We start from the raw sequence: 22,338 nt of genomic DNA on the forward strand, positions 1-22,338 counted from the left end.
TTTTGGGATAATATCTAACTAGCCAGATAAATTGTTTCTCTTAGGCAAAGCAAGAATATCCAACTAGGTGGATAATGCTTAGTCTTAGATTTTCTGATATATATTTAACTAGGCAGGAAGTTACTTAACTACCTAATTGGATTAATATCAGAAGGGCTAGGAAAAAGTGTTATCAACCAAGTTAGATGTTCATGCTATGTCTAAGAAAAAAAATTGTCTGACTAGTTGGATATTAGGCCTATCACTAGTTTGCATGAAGAATTTACTTATCTGTCTAGTTAGATAGCCAATATATCAGAAACATTAAGTTAAAGTATTATCAAACTAGTTAGAGATACTAAGTTGGCTCTTATGCTTTATTGTATTTGGCTAGCAAGATAAAACTTTTTTTCTTTTAAATTTTAATTATTTTCCTAGTTGGATAATTTCTTATTTGCTTAAAAGGATTTTTCAGATAGCTAACTAGTTGGATAATATTGGCAATAACTAAGTATGGTTGGATATTATTCTTACATTCTATAGAATAGAAATTTTTAGATATTATCCATTGGGTATACTCCCCTCTAGCAATACAAAGCTTAAAAACATAAGGGGATAACACGCCTCCTTGGCGTACTCCGCATCGAACACGAATATTCTCTTTAACCGTCAACTTTAACCGTAAATAGGTATTACTATACCAATACCTCAAAACAAAAATAACAGAAGTGTTAACACCATTTACAAGAAGCGAATAAAGAGCTTGACTATGGATAATACTGTCAAAAGCTTTAGACACATCTAGCAAACAAAGATGAATCTGCTCATTTTTATCGGCAGCCTGGCAAAGTATACTCACGAGTGCCCTATGAGCATGGGCACAACTAACTCCTTGAGCAAAACCGAAATGATTTTCACCAAAAATCGCATTTTCAGTCACAGTTGGAAGAAGTACATATTCAAAGATCTTCAAACATTACCACTGTCATCACTGTAGCTTCCAATTTCTATTCTTGGTTCGAAGACTATCTTCCTATTCTTCGAAACTTTTTTCAACTGTGGAAGGCTCCTCTTCTGTGGCCTTGGCAGGCCCCCCCTCTTCGCTATTGAACATAAAGCATTTTTACTAATATTCCCAGCTGCGTTATTAGCATTCTTCCCTAAGATACCATTAGCAACTTCACAAACTATTTTTCTAAAATTATTCAATCTATCTTCTACATTCTCAAATCTTAAACTCTCCAGTTTAGTACTACTGTTCCTGTAAAGTACCTGCAGCAGTGTTATTCTCATACGTAGCACTAATCATTTTAATCTATTTGACTGGTATACCTTACAAGAATAAGACCCTCAGTAGAGCTCTTCTACTAGCTGAATCAGACTCTTGCTCATAATGAAAAAAACTGATGACCAAAGGTGTTTGATAACACAGGTACTTCTCAATTATTAACATAAGAGTGAATATTTGGTCCTCTACCCTTCCTAAAAAGCGGTCCTATACACATCCTCTACCCTTCCTAAAACCGCACTGTTCTTCTCTTAAAACTCGTATATAAACTGGCCAGTGCTATATTACTCTAAGAGCTAAACTAAATAATAAGGGAAACATGTACTTTAATGTTCAACTTAACTTTACATGGAAACTGCAAGAACCATTTCTTTTTTTCAAATTGCTCTTACTACTGTATTTGGAATGTGGCTTGGTAAATATTCATGATTTTCTTCAATTACGCTTGCTTCTCCAGAAGTTCTTCGTAGTTTTGAATTGACTTCTGTAGCTTCACAGATAAAGATGCTAAATCTCCAGCCAGTTGAATACTTTTTGAAAAAGAATCGTCGGCGGATTTTAAACTCTGAGGGGTTAGAAGCCCAAACCAATTAATAGGTCTTTTAATGATATTTTGAATCCCGCTTTTTGTGTTTTCATCACCGATCCTAAAAGCAGTTCCATCTTCATTCGAATCTCTAAAGGATTTTGTTGTAGCAGTAAGTTCATTGTATGGAATTTGAGTTGAGGACAAATGTTTCTCTCCCATTATGTAGCGTGCTTTGGTTAAATGAAGGTATCCGTGGTTCATTCGACTCTCCAGATTTTTTTGAAGCGTGATATACTCGTCCATTAGGCGCAATATTTCGAAAGACAGCAAATTAAGCTCAGCGTCAGCATTCATGTCCTGAAAGTTGAAACAGATACATAGCAATCTAGTAAAATATTTGGTATATTGGCACCTGGTCTCTAAAGAGTTTATATTATGTTTTCAGTTACAAAAGGAATTAATTTAGTGTTAAAGATGGTCAACTATTTATCAAGCACCAATAGTCTAATCATGGGCGTAGGCAGCATATTGTCTAGGGGGGGCAGTCGATATTGTGATGGAGTTTTATCAACTGCTTTTTCCAAACCATCTGCTTTTTCAGCCATATCAAATGTAAATTTGAAGGTCTAGGGGGGGGGGCAGCTGCCCCCCTCCCTACGCCCATGAGTCTAATAAAGTTGAACCCAGTTGTTTTTATGTGTACTCATCAACTAATTATCAAAAGTTTGAAATTTTCATGGTAGCAGAATCTTTTTTTTTATGCTTAAAACGTGGTCTCTTCAGTCTTGTCAACCATCTCCAAGGAAAATCCTTGCCCTAGACCTACAGGAAATTGTTATGGTGGCTCAGAGAATTCTAGTACTAGAAGTACTTCTAATACTTCGATAGACGGGATAACGCCCACTCCCCATTTTTTTTTTTTGCGGATTTAAATTTCATTACTTCTTAAAATATCATGGCAATAAGATGGGACTTGGCTAGGGTTTAAGTAGCATATAGAGGGGTAGTCCTCATTAGCACGCGTTTGCCGAATCTTAAGCATGTCTTTTAAGTTGTTATAAAACTTGTCAAAACTTCTATAATACTGGTCTAAAGGATTTTTGACCAGTGCGTTTCAGAAGTCTGCCAGACTCAAAATTAGACCACAGTAATGTCTTCGCATTTGCCCCTGCTGCAACATCGGAAAAACTAATCAGATTGTTTATTATAGCCTTATTTTCAACATCGGATTGCTGATTAGTCTGTAGGAAACTCAATAAAGCTAAGCACTTAAAAAACTATACTCATTAAATTCGTTACAGAACGCAACCTTCTACAGTGACAGCAGTTGGCACACTGACTAATGAAAAGTAGCTCTACGCGCTCCTAACAACGAGAAACCAGTTCTACAGTAAGTCCACTCTCCACAATATAAGTTCGGTTTCTTTTGAGTACCCCCTCGTATGGCATGCCCTAGTATTGGAATTTTCGGCCTCCTGGGGCCCTTGACTTGGGAGAATATAGCTCTTCCTTTGAGAAATTCAGCATAAAATCCTTGTACATTTTTTTATTACAAAGGACAATTTTTTAGTGAAACAAACACTAATTTAGAATGATATCTCGAGTCCAGCAAACTTTATTCACATAAAGCTTGAGTGTGGGAAGTGATGGTGCCATAGTGTCAAGATTTAGTTTAGAAATGGAAAGAGCTTGAGAATAAAAAGCTACATCATTAGATTTAGCCGAATTTAGCTGACATCATTAAATTTAGCTGATACAAAGCGTCAGCTCCTTGGCCCCTCAACCTAGGAAGTTAGAGCCCCTCCTTTTTCTTTCGCTGTTCTTAATACAGTAAATTTACACTTTTAAGGCTCAAAAATTTCTTTTCGGCCAGAATAAGTTTTAAGTTGAAAGTAAATGGCGGATTATATGTAGATTTGTCTAAGAACAATTGATTATGGCAAGTCCTGCTGCCCTTTTGCTAGATATAACCCATCGCTCTGCTTCATATAACATTAGAATTTTAAATATTTATTTTTGGTTTGAATGTGACCATTGACCTGTCTTATATGTTCTTTTGATGAATTTTACTCATTAGGGGGGGGGGGGTATTTTATAACTTCCATTTTTTAAAGTATAATATTTTTACCAAACCGTATTTTTGAGAAAATATTAAAAAAATTGTACATTATTCGTTAAAAGCCCAAACCCATTTGTTTTCTTTTTTGTTGTAATAAAATAGCAATTGAACTAAAATAAGCATTTTTCTCTTGTGACCAAAAATGCAAATAAAATACCCCAAACCAAAATATCCTTATAGTTACACATTTTCTAATATGTATTCAGGACAGGGACATATTCAACTCGTCATTGCGAATCTTCGTGTTGTTCCAGCCAAAAGTGACGAGCATCTCGTTCAAGGACTGCTTGATGTGAGCCTCTGAGTCTGGCATTCATGGGTTCAATTTGCTCAAACTATTTAACACAGTGTAACGTGGTCTATCATATCGCCTGAGTATACTATCGTAAGCTCATGGGTATTATCCTCGTCCCTTTCCCTCAGGCTCTCGTCCTTCTAAGGAAATAGTGCATGTTAAGAAAGTTGTGCGTCAAGGTAGAGAAAGCTCTTAATAACCCTATTTTAGCCACAATGAAGGGCAGAATCTCATCTCTGAGTCGCCACTACTGTTCCCACCTTCGGATATCGGGTTTCCAACAAGAAGTGTCTTAGCCGTTTCTTGCTTCTCCGTATTACTAATGCTCCACAACTATAAACCTTAATTTGCTAGCTATGACTCTTCTAGAAAAATTTCACGGTAACGGAAAAGAAGGCCATGCGAAGTGCCTTTTATAGATATGACAAGTTCCATTTGCGTCTCCCGCAGTAGCATGTTCAAGAAGAACTATATTACAGATCCCTTCTCAGTTGTTGGAAGAAGAACTATACAATTCACAATTGGTATCATTAAATATAATTACTGATAGAATATTGTGATTTTTCTGTTGAAGTGAGTTGAGTTTCATTTTTTTTTCACTTTGTATTTTGCTTTTCTTGAGTGGAAATAGATTAATAATAATGCAATAACAAATTTTTCAATTATTAGCTGGCGATCAGCTCCCGACCCCATTCCCCACTCCTCCTTCAAGGTGCGGTGCCCCTTGGAAATAAATCACTGGCTTCTCCACTTCTACCTAACAATTTAAAAGAGAAATTACATGATCCCGTTTGAGACTCTACATTACTCTTTAATTTTATTCATTTATGATTTCGGTGCCCCTAAATATTTTCTACAAAACAAAGAAACCGAGTAGAATCAGAGTCAATCACTAACCTTGACATCGTAAAAGAGCAATGTTGCTATCATACAGTCTTTTTTCTCTGATCCCTTCATATAGAATTTGTGATCGTAAAAACTTGGTAGATGGCTAATTCAATCAAGAGTTAAAAGTTATAATGTAGTTTCTAAGGGTCGAAAGCAATTGGAGTGCAACCATTATCCCACGTAATTTTTTGTTCCATGCAACTCCTTAGCCCCCGTGGCGTTGAATCAAAATCTAAGAAAACCGTTTTGCTCCAAATATTTCGAGCAAAATGTGTTTGGGTATGTCACGATCCACATACCTCATGGGGGAAAAGTCCAAGATAATGTAACTGGCCCATTCTTCACAAGTACCTTTTAGCAGAAGAGATTGGCATTTTAGATCTTGTTAAAACAAGAATTCTGCAAAGAATTCAAATATTCGTGTTTGGAAAAGATAATTGGGTCTGTGAGCTTCCAAACCTTCTATAGTTTATGCGCCCAAGGATCCCCTTTACACCCCCACCCCTATGACACGGAAACAAAATTTCATAACAGCCGTTTTGACCAGAATAATTGAAAGTTATGCCTCCATGACCAAGAAAGTCCCAGAGGAAATAGGTCCTAACGCAAAATGTTAGAATGTCGAAAATTGTTTGAACTGGAATAATGCCAGTACGAAAAAAAAAAAAAAAAAATGCTGAGTCTGTGGATCGTGACAGAGTGCTGTTCTGCCTGATTTGAGTTGTAGGTTCGTTAATTTTAAATGAACTCTCTCTGTTTCTCCCCCTGTCTTTTTCATGACTGAATGTTTTAAATAGTATCTGTTTAGATGTTTCATGTTTAAATATTTCGTTTCGTTATCCTCCTCTTTGAAAGCCATGGAGTCTTTGTAGGATTGGCAAACTTATTTGTGGAATGATTTTTGTTGTTTGTTTGAAAAAAAAAAAAATGTCAAGATTTTCCATCTAGAAGTCACTCGGAGGATTGAGATGAAAATTTTAGGGGATGTTGGAGAGCCAAGTGGACCTCGAATTCTGAATGAGGGGGAGGAGAGCAAATACAAATCTAACAAAAGTTTGTTTCCAGATTATCAAAATTCAAAGACATGTTCTCATGTGCGGCATTATTAATGATGATTAATACCATTACCTTTGAAGCTGTCAAGAGCATCACCATTATACAGGAAATTTTCAGAGGACCAGTTATTTCCAGATATTCTAAATTTCGTAAATCCCTATGTACTTAAACAATCAGGAACAATTGTTAACGAAGCCATATTTATCAAAAACAAACGTAAACGAAGTTTTTTATACTTGTAATTATTGCTTGAGCGCAACACATTTTTGCAAGTTTCCTAATCTTGTTATGACGATTTAGCTTTGAGCATACGTAGCTATCCATCCAATGTTATAAAACTTTCGTTTTTAGAGCTTAAGTTTCTATTCAGAAGATTCACTCTTTACTTCACCACACTAGATAGTCTGATAATAAGCCAAATACATGCCTTAGAACAGCAGTTTGGATCTGGTGGTATGCGTGAAATTGAACTTGAAAAAATTGCATTCATAATTCTTTTAAGCCTTGAATGACAAAAAGTTGATCTCTACAACCCACTTCATTGATCAGTTGCAGGGCCTAACTTTTCTAGAGTAGCAACTAGGGCAATTTCTCCTTGCAAGTGGCTGTATACTTCACTGACAGATACTTTATAATGAGAAAACGAGCTTATGAGCATAAGATAAGATAAGTTTTATTCTTCATTAAATACACATACAATATTACATGTTATTAATCCCTCAAAGGCTCATTGGCCTGTACAAAGAGATGCCAATTGTGCCAATTGATGCTTGGCACAATAACTTGATGCCAATTGTGGAATGAGAATTAGATTCAAGATGGGCTGTAAGGACAACCTACCATAGAAATGAAACATAAAAATAAAGATTTGATAGCATATTTAATACAGTAAAACGAATAGAGGTAGTATCTATCCAAAAACAAGAGATAAGATTCTTGTAATTCTCGGTAAACGAGAAATAAAAATCTTGAGATAATTGCATTAAAAAAAAAAAAAAAGCAACACTTCTTAAAAAAGAAGACAGTGTAGGCCTAAAGTCATTTTAGTTTCAAAACACAAAAGTGTGTCAATGAAGAGAAGAGAAGATTTAATTTTTCTCCTTTCTTTCATCACTCGCATTAATGATAGCTTCACTCCCTCCAGCCCCCCCCCCCTAGAAATGTCAATATTTCCTCTAAAATAGGCCAAATAAGATTTTTTTGTTTTATCACCTAAATAAATACTAAATTAAAATTACGATTCAATTATTTATTTATCTTATAAATACTAAACTAAGATTCATTCTTTCCTTTGCTGGGTGTGACACTTTCACTTTCCTGCTGTTGCTGTGATACTTTCAAAGTAGATAAAGCAACTGCTTTTTCAAATTTAGCTTTCTTTTTGGCCTCTTTAACAAGTTTCTTCTGTTCTTTTGCTTTCTCTTCCAGCATTGCTTTTGCCTCTGGACTCCTAATATCTATACTGTAACCAAAGTGTTCTCTGACTTCGGCCATCAGCTTTTCTTTTTCCTCTCTAGCTGTCCTTTGTTGTTCATTCTTTTTTCTCAACCTATCCAAAAAACTTTCCTTTTCTTTATTATTATTTGCGACTCTTTTCTGTATTTTCCTGTCTTCTTCCAGGGATGCAGCTATCTTATCATTATGTTCCTTCCAAGCTTTCTCTATCAATTCTTTTCCACTGCCTTCCTCAGCAAGTGACCAATATTCAAGTTTACTTTTGAGCTCTTCTTTTGTATCCCATGCAATTCCAATATTAACACCACTATCTACACCAAATTTTGCTACCAATCTCCTTTGAAACCGAACAGAATGGAAATAAGGTAAATCTTGACTGCTTACAAATTGTCCTTTCTCAATAGCATGATGGTTGTGTCTTAATCCTGACTTATTTCTTAACGCTAAGATTCTTTCTTGATCTTCAATATGTTGCTCAGCCTCATATTTCAGCTCTTCGGTAGCGTTTATTACTTCTTTTTGCAATTTTATTGTTGATGAACAAAACGGCGAACCTTTTCTCAACATCAAAAGTACACCACATTTCATCATCTTACCTGCTGAAAAAATTTCATGAAAAATTTATCAGACAGCTTTTTCAGACGGGGGATATAACCCATTTCCCCTTAGATGTAGGAGGAAAATCTAAGATTCTAATTATGTAGGTTATAGCTTGTATTCTCATCCTTACTGCCCTACAGAAGAATAACAACAGGAAAGATGGAGTTTTTTTTGTGTCAACCTCTGGTAGTCCAAAATAAAAAAAAAATATAATAATAATAATAATTTATATATAACCCACTGCACAAACAATGTGAAAAACAGTGGAATAAATAGAAAAAGGAAAGAAAAAATAGACACACACAGCACTTAAATTAAATAAATAGACAAATAAAAAGAAAAATCAGTAGAACAAACGAATGAGACCATGGTGAGGAGACAGGTTTTCATAGGCATTTGCAGACAGATTTATATGTAAATCACGACGTTTTTTAATTATATCATGTGCGTTATACTTTTTAATAATACGGCGATTACGAAATGACAACGTAAGATACAACAAAAATTTGCAATACCGATAATAGCATTTCCTTAATTTAGATAGGTCATTCTTCCTAAGCAAAATGTAAATACCTGAAAGGTACAAAATAGCAAAATAGCTTCCCTAACAGCTGACACGAAAACAAAACATATTATTACAAAGAGTAATGCCAAGCCAACGTAGGCTATCAGCTGAACATATAGAAGAATAATTACATTTCAAAGGAGAATTCGTAGCATTACCATTGAAACAAAGATACTCGCACTTTTCCATATTTAAATTAAGTCCAATATATAAAAAACCTTTTCTCATATTATCCACCATTTTAGACATTAACAAATTGTTCCTACTAATAAGTAGGATGTCATCCATGTAAGCAATATACGATACATCAGAAAAACCAAGAAAGCAAGTATCAGCTATCTTAGAGAGCACTCTAGCAAGGGAAGGTGCCCAATGGATATTCTTAAAAAAAATATTCTATAGAATGTAAAAATAATATCCAACTACACTTAGTATCAAGATAAAATATCATGCTAGACAGATAATAACATTTTTAAGACTCTTGCACCTTTACCCACTTAGCTGAATATTTGACTGTCTATGCAATATACAGAATATCTACCTAGTTGGATAGTAGCATAGCATAGTCTTTTGGATATATATCCAAATTGGTAGATAAGAAGATTCTCTAAGCAGTTTAGGGTTAATATCCAACTAGCCAGATAAGTTGTTTCTCTTAGGCACAGCAAGAATATCTACCTAGTTGGATAATAATGTTGCTTAGTGTTTCTGATATATAGGCTATCCAACTAGGCAGATAAGAAGATTCTCTAAGCAGTTTGGGGTTAATATCCAACTAGCCAGATAATTCATTTCTCTAGGCATAGCATGAATATCTAACTAGGTGGATAATACCAAGTCTTAACACTCCTGATATATATCCAACTAAAAGGATAAGTAAATTCCATTATACAGTTTTGGGATAATATCCAACTAGCCAGATAAATTGTTTCTCTTAGGCACATCAAGAATATCTAACTAGGTGGATAATAATGTAGCTTAGTGTTTCTGATATATATCCAACTAGGCAGATAAGAAGATTCTCTAAGCAGTTTGGGGTTAATATCCAACTAGCCAGATAAATTGTTTCTTTTAGGCAGAGAGAATATCTACCTAGTTGGATAATAATGTTGCTTAGTGTTTCTAATATATATCCAACTAGGCAGATAAGAAGATTCTCTAAGCAGTTTGGGGTTAATATCCAACTAGCCAGATAATTTATTTCTCTTAGGCACAGCATGAACATCTAACTAGGTGGATAATACCAAGTCTTAACACACCTGATATATATCCAACTAGGAGGATAAGTAAATTCCATTAGGCTATGCAGTTTTGGGATAATATCTAACTAGCCAGATAAATTGTTTCTCTTAGGCAGAGCAAGAATATCTAATTAGGTGGATAATGCTGAGTCTTAAATCTTTTGATATATATTTAACTAGGCAGGAAGTTACTTAACTACCTAGTTGGATTAATATTAGAAGGGCTAGGACAAAGTGGTATCCACCAAGTTAGATGTTTATGCTATGTCTAAGAGAAAAAATTGTCTTAATAGTTGGCTATTACCACTAGTTTGCAGGCAGGATTTACTTTTCGGTCAAGTTAGATATATATCACAAGCATTACATTAATAATATTATCTACCTGGCTAGAGTTGTTAAGATGGCCTTATGATTTTTTACATTTGACTAGCAAGGTAAAATTATTTTTCTTTTAAATTTTAATTATTTTACTAGTTGGATAATTTCTTATTTGCTTAAAAGGATTTTTCAGATAGCTAACTAGTTGGATAATATTGGCAATAACTAAGTATGGTTGGATATTATTCTTACATTCTATAGAATAGAAATTTTTAGATATTATCCATTGGGTATACTCCCCTCTAGCAATACAAAGCTTAAAAACATAAGGGGATAACACGCCTCCTTGGCGTACTCCGCATCGAACACGAACAATCTCTTGGACATTAACCCCTTTCAACTTTAACCACAAATATGCATTACCATATCAGTACCTCAAAACAAAAATAAGAGAAGTGTTAAAACCATTTACAAGAAGTGATAAAGAGCTTGACTGTGAACAACACTGTCAAAAGCTTTAGACACATCTAGCAAACAAAGATGAATCTGCTCATTTTTATCGGCAGCCTGGCAAAGTATACTCACGAGTGCCCTATGAGCATGGGCACAACTAACTCCTTGAGCAAAACCGAAATGATTTTCACCAAAAATCGCATCTTCAGTCACAGTTGGAAGAAGTATATATTCAGAGATCTAACTAAATGCACACGTGACAGTAACAGGGCAGCATGAGCTGCAATCTCCAGAATTCTTTCCATGCTTTAAAATTGATGTAACCAATCCACAAAGGAAGCTATCCGGTACAATGGAAACACACAAACACATCTGAAAAGGCAACTGCAAATGGAACATTGGTTCTTTTGAATCAGGACGTACATTTTGGGCGCAAATAACATCGATATCAATAAATTTTGATTTAACACGCTTAACTGACTTGAATGATCAAGGTTAGATGTAGATCCTGTATGATGCACAAACGTATAGGGCAGGTCTTTATCCAAAAGTGAATTTATGTCGCCAATGATAATCCGCCACAGTCCATTAGAAGTGATATTGTTTAGTAGGTCGTGAAGTTGCTTACAAGCTTTGACGTAGCTATTTAGAGAAACAACAGTATTTCTATTACATGGAAGATAAGAGTTAATTAGCACAGTGTTTCCAAGTCGAACTGCCAAAAGATTATTATTTGAAAAATATCGTGCTGGGATAAAACTAAAAGCTTTAGATCTATTAAACAGGCAATTCCACCAGAGGGTCGGCCCTTCGTTCTTCAAGCATTTGTGATTAAACAAACGTGGTTTTAACTACGCTGGAGGAAATTTACAGAAGAAGCCATAAGCAGGTGCTCCTCGAGGAAAACAATATCATAATTTGAGAGCATAAAATCACTAGTATTGTCTTTATCCTTAGTGCCATTTATGTTATATGAGACTACAGATACTTCCAGTGTAGTCATTTAGAACCGGGGTTCTTCTTTTTACTGTCAACAATATTATGTAATATGGGACAACAACGGCTAAACAAAACATGAAGTCCACCACAATTCGCACACTTAGATTGTAACTGACGAGGGGAGTCACGTGTAGACTCAAGTGGACCTGCACATCGAAAGTATTTCTTCACTGGGCTTTTGCATGCAGCTGAAAGATGACTTGGTGATCGGCAATTGTTGCAGCATCTTGGGAGGTCATGGAATAATGTGACTCGAATGTTTTTGTACTCTACTCGAATACCATCTTTAAGAGCAGGCTCCAGCAACCGTGCGTCACAAAAACTGATTTTGATGGAGTTGGAGTTTCCCAGACGGGTGGCTTCAAGTACTCCTGGGCATATTTTGAATAGGGCAAGGTCAAATCGTTCTTAATACCTTTCACAAGTCCATATTGCTTCTTATTAAAGACTTTCGCAGTAGAAGACGGAAGCAGAGTTTGGACAGAAGCAGAGAAATCCAATGCCACAATTCCATCTATATACACAAACGTCTTGTCACCAACAGGTATAAGAGCTATAATTGATTTGTGACCGCATACTTCCTCTAGGTCAAATTTATGTTTAGTAGGATTGTTAATTTCTTTTTAATTAAATTAAATACTGCCAAACTTTCCTATAAAACTTGTGTATCTGTACTCTTTTATTTCCTCCCTCCCTTTCTTTGTTATCACTGTTTATTTAAGCTTTCAATCTTTATTTTACGGAATATCTAGGTTCTTCCTCAAGAAAGAATCCTCCCAGGAGAACAGGAGGGTACAGCATTACTCCTGATCACCATTTTTTAGAGGTAATGAAAAGGATCATTTTTTTCCATAGCAGGGACGGTTCTGAAGCCTTCATAAAGTACAATTTTAGGACTAAATTTAAAACATTTCAAGAAGTTCTTACAAACAACCACAAGAACCCCCTCTGTTTATGCAGCCACAGATATTAGACCATCTCACATATTTATGTACCAGTATTTATTAGGTCAAAGTAAGGTAGTCGTGTTGGAGCTAGTTATCTTAGTGATATGCAATACAAGGCAAGCCCTTGCGTTTTTCTTTTTTTTCTTCTTCACTGCTAACAGAGCACTGGAACCTCATAGAGAGCTACCTAAGGGCTCAATTTAAAAGCTAATTTGTATATCTAATCACAATAACAACACCATCATAAAGTGTTGTGTGGCCCCTAGAAACTGCACTTTAGGTACCATTTCTTGAATGGAAAGACCAGGAAGAATAAAAAGAGTACCTTAATGACGAAATTTACAATCTTCCCTCTTGTATGCTCTCCCTCCCATCCCCCTAGTAAGTTTCATAAATCACGCTGACTAGCAGAATTAGCAGGCTATTTCAACATCGTAGAGATGTTTAATGACTAATTTTAAAGCTCTTGATCATAGCAATGTGCTCTTTGTAAATTTGTCTCAATATCTCCATGATAAAATTCCATATTGCACCAAAAATGGCATCTTTTGGTGCAATTTCTGGAGTGGAAATACTGGGAAGCCTGAAAGGGTACCATGCAAATCTACGGTGTCAAAACCATTAACATGAGGTTTACAGTCCTAAATTTTTAGTGCTATCCCTCTCAGCCGCTTTAGCCATATAGCAAAGAGCAAACCACAGCCCATAGTAACCAAAAGTTCTATAACAACCAAATTTCTATAAAAAATTTTAGATGTTGAATAGATTTAACAAAACAATATTTTTATACATTAAATTACACTTTGAGAATTTAGATTAAATTGCTATTGTAGATAAACATTGGATAATATCGCAAAAAATGTTTTGGTGCTTCACCAATGAATGTACTCGAAGTTCCACTGGGTTTAATTGCCAAAACATTCAAAATAATGGGAGGCACAAATTTGCTTTCCACCTCATCCCCTATCTGTAAACATCAAATGCAAAGCCCCCTGCATCATCCCCCCACATTCAAAAAGTTTCACCTCAATCCACAAAAGTCAATCCTGGATGTTGAAGATGTGCTATTTAGATAACCTAGATAGGTGCTTTCAATCAATTAGCCTCTTTCCCTCCCCTAATTCAAATTTCAAGGTTCAATTGGCCCCCAACACTCCCTAAAAAATTTCAACTTAATCCCCCCTAAGCCATTCCTGAAATAATGCATATTTGCAAATTTGATAGCTTTGGTATATACTGTATCTTTCAGTCTACACTGCTATATAACCAGGGATACATTGTAGTCACACAAGGGCTAACAGTAAAAAAAAATAAGCCAAAAGCCTTAGATCCTTAAGACAAGAACCTTTATAGCCCCTCTCCCATCTGCCCCTCCCAACTTCCTGAGAGCTTCAACTTGATTCCTATGCTGTTCACAGAATATTGAAGATATACTGCTTTTATCACATGGCAACCCATACTTTCTGTTGATTAGCATTGCTACTTAACTATGAACATATGACAATTCCCATAGGGGCCTATAATACAAAAAAGTTTAGGTTGATCAGAGAACATTTTTAGACAACCCCCCCCCCCTCCTGCCCTCTTCACTCTCCCAATTCGAGATTCACTTTACCCCCTAGTAGTTCCAAAAGTTTCAACTTGATACCCCAAGCCATTCCTGAGATATAGCAAATACTCAATTTCATGCCATGGTACCACACAGTGTCATTTGATTTACCTTGCTATTTATGCGTGAATAGATTCTTATTTCCATAGGGGCTTAGTGTTATAAAGTCTTTAGTGGATCATAGGTTTAAAATTTTTAGGCACTCCCCTCAACCCAAAATTGATCTCCCTTTGCCCTCCCTCAAACTGCCTACAAATTTCCACCGTGTTTCCCAAGCCATTGCTCAGTTATCACAGAAATGCTATCTTCATAGTCTGAATATGTGGAGTGCCCAGTATTCATGGAGAAGAAAGCAATTGTAACTTACTCTTTCACCAATAATGTCCCCATGAGGACTGCTGCTGAGATCTTGAAGAAAGGACTTCCTAAACATACAGAACACACAGACTCTTTCCCTCCACTGACTCCTAATCAACCTACAGCTGAGGATCTCAACATGATGTACATGGCCATGTTTGAAGGTGTTGCAAAGCTGATCTCTGATCTAACCCAGATTATAACTTCACTTTGCAAGCTGGTTTCTCAAATAGCACTGCATACTTTCAAAGAAACAGTCCATGGCCTGAATAACTCAGTTGAAAACCTAAACATAGAAGGTTCAAGCCTTCCCACCATGTCAGCAGTTACCAGTAGCCCTGGCAAAGCAAAAAGCAAACATAAAGGAAAGGAGTATGTACCTAGCCCAGAAGGTGCTACAATACAACCTAGGGCCAGACCTAGGTTGGCCCCTCCTCAAACAATTGACTAGCCATATCTCCAGTGTTTTCCCTTGGGTTGGGCATGGTTGACTAAGCACAAGCTTATTAAGTAATTTGGTTAAAACTACTGGTTTGGTTCATTCCCTAATTTTTTTTTCCTGCATGTTTCTTTTTTTTAGAATTGCCTTATTTGTTTAAAATTTGATCTAGGTTACAGATTACAGATTAAATGTATTATTTATTATAATTGACTTGTATAAAATTTGTATTTGCTGTTTGATATGGTATTTGTATCATTCTGGTTCCTGTTTATATTTGTTGGCAGGTGCTGATGGAGATTAACCCCTATAATAAGTAAGATAAATGGTAGATGGGTCCATATTATTTAAATTTTGGTGACCATGAGGCCCCTCCCATATTATTTTAATTTAGAGTTATCCCTTTTCTATTTTATTTGTTTTATTATCCTTATCTATCTTTTCATATTTTAACTGATTAAATTTATATATATGGAGGTATGCAAAAGGTTATAATGTAAAAATGTATTATCTATTATAATTGTGTTGTATATGTACTTTAATTGCTGTATGACAAAGCACAGTTGCATTATTTTGATTCCTGTTTTTCAATGCAGGCAGTTGCTGCAGGTGAATTACTCCCTACCAATAGCAAGATAAGTGATACATGATCAGGTTCAGTGAATGTTGACCAAAGTGACACCCAAGCAAGCTAGTGATTACAGAAGGCACAGAACAATCAAGTGATACAAACGCATATCACCTATTGGTTGAACATGTCAAACCCCAAACAACAACAAACAAAGGAGTTGTCATGGGAACTTCAAAAAGGGCTCATTTGCTTGAAAATAGAAAGGGCTGATGCACTTTTTAATAGTTGAAAGTGATTGGAGAGCAATTCATCCCCCGCCCATGCCCACCCTCACAATTGCCCATTATGTTTAAAAACTAAATATTTCCTTAAGATTAAATCAAAATGCCCAGTGTTAATGCTAATTCCCAATAAGGCATCTCAGCAGTATCCCAAGAGTGACTAAGGGTATTTTGTTCAAACTTTTGGGGCTACTTCTGCTCTTAAAATTTAACCAAATCAAAATAGCATAAGTGTATCCAAGCTATCAAAGAAAGTAAACAGTTTTTTTTTTGCAAATGGTATCAAGTTTTCCATTTTAGGTCAACTAGTGGAGGTATGAAACTAAATTAAACAGTATTATTTGTGTCCAGATTTTTAAAAGGGTGGATGATGTTAAAAATTGCTGAAAATTTTTCTCCAGCATACAAATAGGTAGTCAAACCCTAAAGACTTAAAAAAACAAAAAGATTTAAAGTATCATTTTCTTTTTCCCTGAAAAGACTATGTCAATATAAAACAAACAGAAATTAATTAAAAAAAACTTTTTCCACACAATAGTTTTTTCAAAGAAAAGTAAAGAACTCCATTAAACAAAAAATGAGCAAAAATAAAATCAAATAATTTACCAAGCATGAAACTAGCACAAATCAGCAGCAATAAATAAATGAAACCCAAAATGAACAGAAATCACAAAAGTGAAAATTTTGTTCTGGCCTTGGGAAGGTGTAGGGGTTTTGCACCCAACTTATGTTAATTTCTGCTTGTTTTGAGTCTGACTTGGTTATTTATTGTAATTTCTGTTTGTTTTGGGTTTCATTTATTTATCAATACTGATTTATGTTAGTTTCATGCTTGGTAGATTATTTGATTTTATTTTTGCTCATTTTTTGTTTAATGGAGTTCTTTACTCTTCTTTGAAAAACTTATTTTGTGTAAAAAGTTTTTTTATTTCATATCAAATAAAGAGTCCTAGTCCCCATATTATATTTAAACACTGAAAACAAGCAGGAAGGAACAGGGATAAATACCCCCCCCCTTGAGAAGCAAGAATACTTTAAAAAAAAATTTATTTAAAACACTGAATATAAAACATTTGTAGGTACTTATACATTATATCAGCCATACCCAAGGAGTGAGATTAGGTTAATCACAATGAAATATACCAGACCCTCCACCAATTCTATCTGGGCCTGCATGCTATCCATACAATATCTAAAAAAAATAACTAACTTCTAATCAACAAAATAAGATAGTCAGGGTTAGGTTCTATCCCCCTTTATATTGATTATTTTGATGGGCTTTGTCTTAAGAAGCACAGGAAAGGCAATGCAAGACCATGGAATCAAATGGAGAGGAAAGTCTCCTGGACTTAGATAATGCTGATGATTTAAGCATCCTAGATGAAAGTGTGAGCAAAATGAAAGGAATTTAAGGTTGTGCAAGTTCAAGGTACTAGAATAGGTTACAAAATTAATGTTAAGAAGACTAAGTCACTAAGGCTAGGAATAAGTGAGGATGAAAAGTTGACATTGGGTAATGAAAAGATTGATCAGGTGGGCAGCTTCATTTACCTTGGTATGGTAGTATTATTAGTAAAGACAGTGAGAGCAGTGAAGATGTTAAAAGTAGAAAAACCAAGACTCAAAGGTTTTTTTTCACAGTTAAAAAAAGCTTGGAAGAATAGGAAGATAAGTCTGCAAACCAAGATTAGAATATTTGAAGCTATAGTAATGATGGTGGTCAAATATGGTTCTGAAGCATGGGTGTTCTGAAAAGTGGATGAAGATTTGCTAGATGTTTTCCAGAGAAATTGCTTACAGATTGTTCAGGGTACCTGGCTGACCTGACTGTATTTCAAACAGTAGACTGTACAAAAAATGTGGTCCGATACTGCTTCTAAGGCTATAATGAAAGAAAGGTTGATATGGCTAGGGCACATTGTGCAGATGAAGGATGACAGATTGCCAAAGATTGTCCTTTTTGGCCAAAAGTCTAGGGCTAAATGGAAAGCAGGTTGTCCTTGTCTGAGGTGGAAGGAACATCATAAAAAAAGATTGGTGCTGATGTATTATGCAGGCATCACAAAGAAGTCAAGTTTGGTTAATGCTAATGAAATAAAATAGGATGAATATATAATATTTTAGAAACAAATTTTGGTGCTGGTGCATTATGCAGGCACTGCTGTACACTGTATAAAGGAAATCAGTCATGAAACCTGTCAAAGTGGCTATTTGCAAAAGACTGTTATAGATAAATGATTGCAAAGCTGTGGTTTCTTGATGAGTTCCAATATTTAAACAATTATTTTTTGGGGCTTAGGGAGGAAAAGGTACCTAGGTTAGGTTATGTATTTAATATATGCTATGCTTTATCCCCCACCTGCCCCCCCCTAATGTGCAAATATATAGCTAAAAACTGTTTCTAAAGTATTATATATTCATCCTATTTTATTTCATTAGCATTAACCAAACTTGACTTCTTTGCCATGCCTGCATAATGCACCAGTACCAAAAGATTTAAAGGAAATGGGAACTTCCTGGGAGGATGTAAAGAGGGAGGCTTTGAATAGATTGGGATGGAGGAGTGTATATAGCTGTGTTGGCCTCAGGTGGCTTGGTGCTGTGGTTAGTTGTTTGTAGTAGTAGTAGTAGTATATTTTCATCATATTGTAATATATTTCATTATCATTAACCTAACTTCACTTCTTCAGTGTAGTCAATATAATACACTAGAAGGCCTACCCATTTCATGAAAATCATTTATAAACAAACACCTAAGTGCCATGTAGGCCTAAGTAATCTAAACTAACTTAAATTAACCTAATTTATCAGTATTTGGCTACTAGTATGTTTTTGGTAAATGTCACTGATGAAGTTTAACTACAGATATAGATTATTTGAAAACAGAAAATAAATGTTTATTTTCCAGAATTTTGTTTAAAAAAAGTTGTATAACAGTGAAAGAAGTCAACATAAAGGTTCTCCCCCTGCAAAATGTGTTAACTAGGATTATTCTGCATATTATGAAGTAAGATTTGATTCCTTAACATGTTCCTTATGTACTGGACTAACCCTATATTTACACCCTAATTCTGAGCTAAACTTTATCATAAAACAATTGCTTGATAGGATTCAGATAATTTCAACCTATTTTATTTTTAAAGTTACTTCCAGTATAATAGCCTACATGTTAAAATTCTAGTTTAGGGGCTTCCTGCTATCTTGAAAATTAGTTGAGTAAGGTCAATGAAATTTTAAGGAATGAATCCAGGCCTAGGTAAATATTTACCAAATCATATTATTGAGTTATGACTAAAGTGAATATACCATTCAATGTCTTTTTTTATGCTGATTACAAATATAATAATCATTTCTATCGGAAATTAATTTTAGCCCTCCCCCCCCCTCACCTATATATGACAATTCAGGGTATATATATCTACATTTGGGGGGGGGGCAAATTTTATTTCTTATGTAAAGGGGAGGTAAGTTTAAACTTTTCTCCCACCCCCCCCACCCCCTAATGTAGAAATATAGGCCTATACCCTGAATTGGCAATTATAAGGGGAGGCTAAAATTCATTTCTTATAGAAATGATTATTATATTCGTAATCAGCATAAAAAAAGCCATCAAATGGTATATTCACTTTAGTTGTTACTCAATAATATGATTTGGTAAATCTTTACCCAGGCCTAAAACATTCTCTAGGAAGATATTGCCATGTTACTTGCCTATGTCCACCCTTTTTAACTGTTAGAATAGAACTTAGGGTTATATCCAGATACTTTGAGGAGGCTGGCAGGATCATGCGTGGTAGCAGGGTTCATATAGGCTATTCTCAAAAATTGTATAGCCTAAAAATAAGAAAATGAAAACAGTTTATAGACTTAGGTCATTTAGCCTATTTCATTTCAAAATAAATATTGTAGTGGCACATACCCCCTGGTTAGGATGCAGCTAAACTCGTAGTAGCCCTGAAAATCCCGTTTGAGAGTATTGAATTTTACTTATTCCTCTTTCTTTAAAATCAATGCTTTCTTGTTTGTTTTTCCCTTCATATTTATGAAAATCCTTAAAAGACTGGTGAAAAATCCCTGAAAGTCACCGTTTTCAGTAATTAAATCCATAAAGCCACCCCCGCTCCCCTCCCTTTTTTCGACTACTGAAGCTTCAAGAGTCAGTATATTTCTAGTGGGCTAATCTAGCTAAGATGAAAGTGAAAACATCATTTCATGCCTTTTATATTTGACTTACTTGACATAACGCTCTTGCTCAGCAGGGTCGTCAGCGTAGAAGGAACTGGTTGACAGCGCTCTCAGTCTTCTCCAAGCAGCCCTGTCCAGGGCTAGGGATAGGGCCTAATGTGGGTCGATGTTGCGGTTGAAGAAGCGTTGATTTAGAACATCATCCCATAAGGTTCGCGGCCAGCCTCGATGACGGGTAATGACACTATAGGGCTTTTATTCCGATATTCTACTTTCAGCGGGCGGTGGGGGGAGGCAGAGAACGAGGCTTTAACCTCTAATAGAACGAGCTTCTACTTAAGTGGAGAGTTTCACTAACTTGATGCTACACAGGATCTCAGTATTGTGGATCTTGTCATACCATTTGAAGTCTTCAACTCAACGCAGGTGTCGAGTTTGGATGGCATTAACCTTTCTTAGCCTTGTCTGGGTTATCGGCCATGTATCAAAAGAGTACATCATGATGCTTGAGACTGTGGCGTTGTAGATACGGGCTTTTATAAGGCGACTAATTTGCGGTTTCTGGAAGACTGCTCTCAAGAGCCGTCCGAATACAGAGTTTGCCTCGGCCGATCTGGTTTAGATTTCAGCGTCAAGTTTACCATTTGATGATATAGTTCACCCGAGATACGCTAACTGTTTTACCAAGTCAATAGCTTGGCCGTTTATCGCAACAGATAAGGGTGATGGCGATGCGGTTTTTTTTATGATTATGGTTTTCGTTTTCTTCCATTTTATTTGCAACCTAACTCTGGAGGCAGCGGAGGAGAGCGTCTCGAGCGCATACTTAAGTTGGTGAATATTTTCGCTAAGGACGGCTACATTGCAACCAAAGTCAGCATCAGACAAAGTCCTCCAAGCATAAACTATGCCAAAAGGGTGGGCACGGTTTGTCTCGTTCAAAATGTGGTCGATAACGCAGTTAAACAGCTCAGGTGCAGCAGCGCATCCTTGCCTTAAACCATTGATGGCGAAGGATGAAGAAAGCTTCCCGTTAACAAGTACGGTGCCCTCTGTGCTTGTGTAGAGTTCTTTAAAGAGGCTGACTATCTTTGTTGGTAAGCCCGCAGCTTTCAGGATTAGCCAAAGGGACTGCCTGTCAACAGTGTCAGAACAAAAGTCAATGAAAGCTATGTAAGCCTTCTTGCTGAATTCCAGTGTCTTCTCAACGATCTGTCTGATCGTATGAATCTGTTCAGTTGTCAATATTCCTGGCATGCCTTTTTGTGCTATTTAATAATTCAATAAATGCTTCTGGGGCTAATTGAATCTTGATCCCTTAAAGGGGCCCCGAAGGTTTTTATATGAATAATGAAAGAGCATAAAAAAAAACATAAAATGATGTTTTCACTTTCATCCTAGCTAAATTATATGGACAACTGCAAATTAACGTTAAAATTTACCCACCCCACCTCCCTAATGTGCAGATATATACCCTAAATTGGAATATACCCTGAATTGTGGACGGCAAGGTTTCGAATCGCAAAATCCAACGCAATTTTTGTCGACGGCATTCGAGAAACTTGAAACGGTAGGAAAAGGGTTTATATTTGAGTTGCCTAATAAATGAGGTTTAAATTGTTATAAATAAGCATTTTTGGAATATATTGCTCTTGATTAACTTATTTATAAGCTAGTGATATGTTTTTAACGACTTTGGAATAGCTTAACTAGTGTGGATAACTTCTTTGTGTGGTTGCAAAAATGAAATACCTTTGGGGCCCCTTTAAGGGCTCAAGATGGAACTAGCCCCAGAAGCGATTCTTGAATTAGGAAAGAGTATAAAAAAAAGGCGTCAAATGACGTTTTCACTTTCATCTTAGCTAAATGATATAGCCCACTAGAAATCTACCCAAGATCCTTCCTAACAAAAAATTTTGCTTGCGGTCCGAATTTACGCTCTGTATCACAGACAGCGCAATAGCGCTGCCTAAGTAAAGAATGGTGTTGCCAAAATGTAATATTTTATTTTATTTTTTTTCTTGGTCTTAGGCCAGGGCGCTTCGTTTAGACGGATATGTAGTAGAGACTTCAATAATGGGTTCTTCAATTTGAAATGCGAGCTGCTTGCGCCCCTTTTAACATTCGAAAGTCATTGGAAGGTAACTAACCCCCCTTCCATACC

The 22,338-nt window shown here is 35.8% G+C and overlaps 2 protein-coding genes across 4 annotated transcripts; both read right to left on the bottom strand.

Annotated features, from left to right (window-relative positions):
- Positions 1-1,629: 1,629 nt before the first annotated feature.
- Positions 1,630-20,113, bottom strand: LOC148940703 (vacuolar ATPase assembly protein VMA22-like). Of its 3 annotated transcripts, XM_089104724.1 has the most exons (3): positions 19,909-20,113; positions 7,994-8,208; positions 1,630-2,153 (listed from the first exon to the last, which is right to left on the bottom strand). In XM_089104724.1, exons 2-3 carry the CDS (start codon positions 8,198-8,200, stop codon positions 1,707-1,709), a joined length of 654 nt encoding a protein of 217 aa, XP_088960850.1. In that variant the 5' UTR covers positions 8,201-8,208; positions 19,909-20,113; the 3' UTR covers positions 1,630-1,706. The 3 variants fall into 3 exon arrangements, with proteins under 3 accessions (XP_088960850.1, XP_088960849.1, XP_088960848.1); XM_089104723.1 differs by lacking the exon at positions 1,630-2,153 and having other exon boundaries at positions 6,794-8,205; positions 19,909-20,100; XM_089104722.1 differs by lacking the exon at positions 1,630-2,153 and having other exon boundaries at positions 6,795-8,208; positions 19,909-20,098.
- A 718-nt stretch (positions 20,114-20,831) lies between these two features.
- On the bottom strand, positions 20,832-21,431 carry LOC148940704 (uncharacterized). The gene has a single exon (XM_089105045.1). The coding sequence runs from the start codon at positions 21,429-21,431 to the stop codon at positions 20,832-20,834; it is 600 nt and encodes a 199-aa protein (XP_088961171.1).
- Positions 21,432-22,338: the final 907 nt, after the last annotated feature.

The sequence above is a fragment of the Artemia sp. Qi Xiang Cuo genome, chromosome 19, assembly GCF_049724085.1.
Source record: "Artemia sp. Qi Xiang Cuo chromosome 19, ASM4972408v1, whole genome shotgun sequence".
Lineage (NCBI taxonomy): Eukaryota > Metazoa > Arthropoda > Branchiopoda > Anostraca > Artemiidae > Artemia > Artemia sp. Qi Xiang Cuo.

Excerpts from the sequence above, each read along its gene's own strand:
- LOC148940703 (XM_089104723.1), bottom strand. The coding sequence starts at position 8,200 with ATGATGAAATGTGGTGTACTTTTGATGTTGAGAAAAGGTTCGCCGTTT.
- LOC148940704 (XM_089105045.1), bottom strand. The coding sequence starts at position 21,431 with ATGCCAGGAATATTGACAACTGAACAGATTCATACGATCAGACAGATC.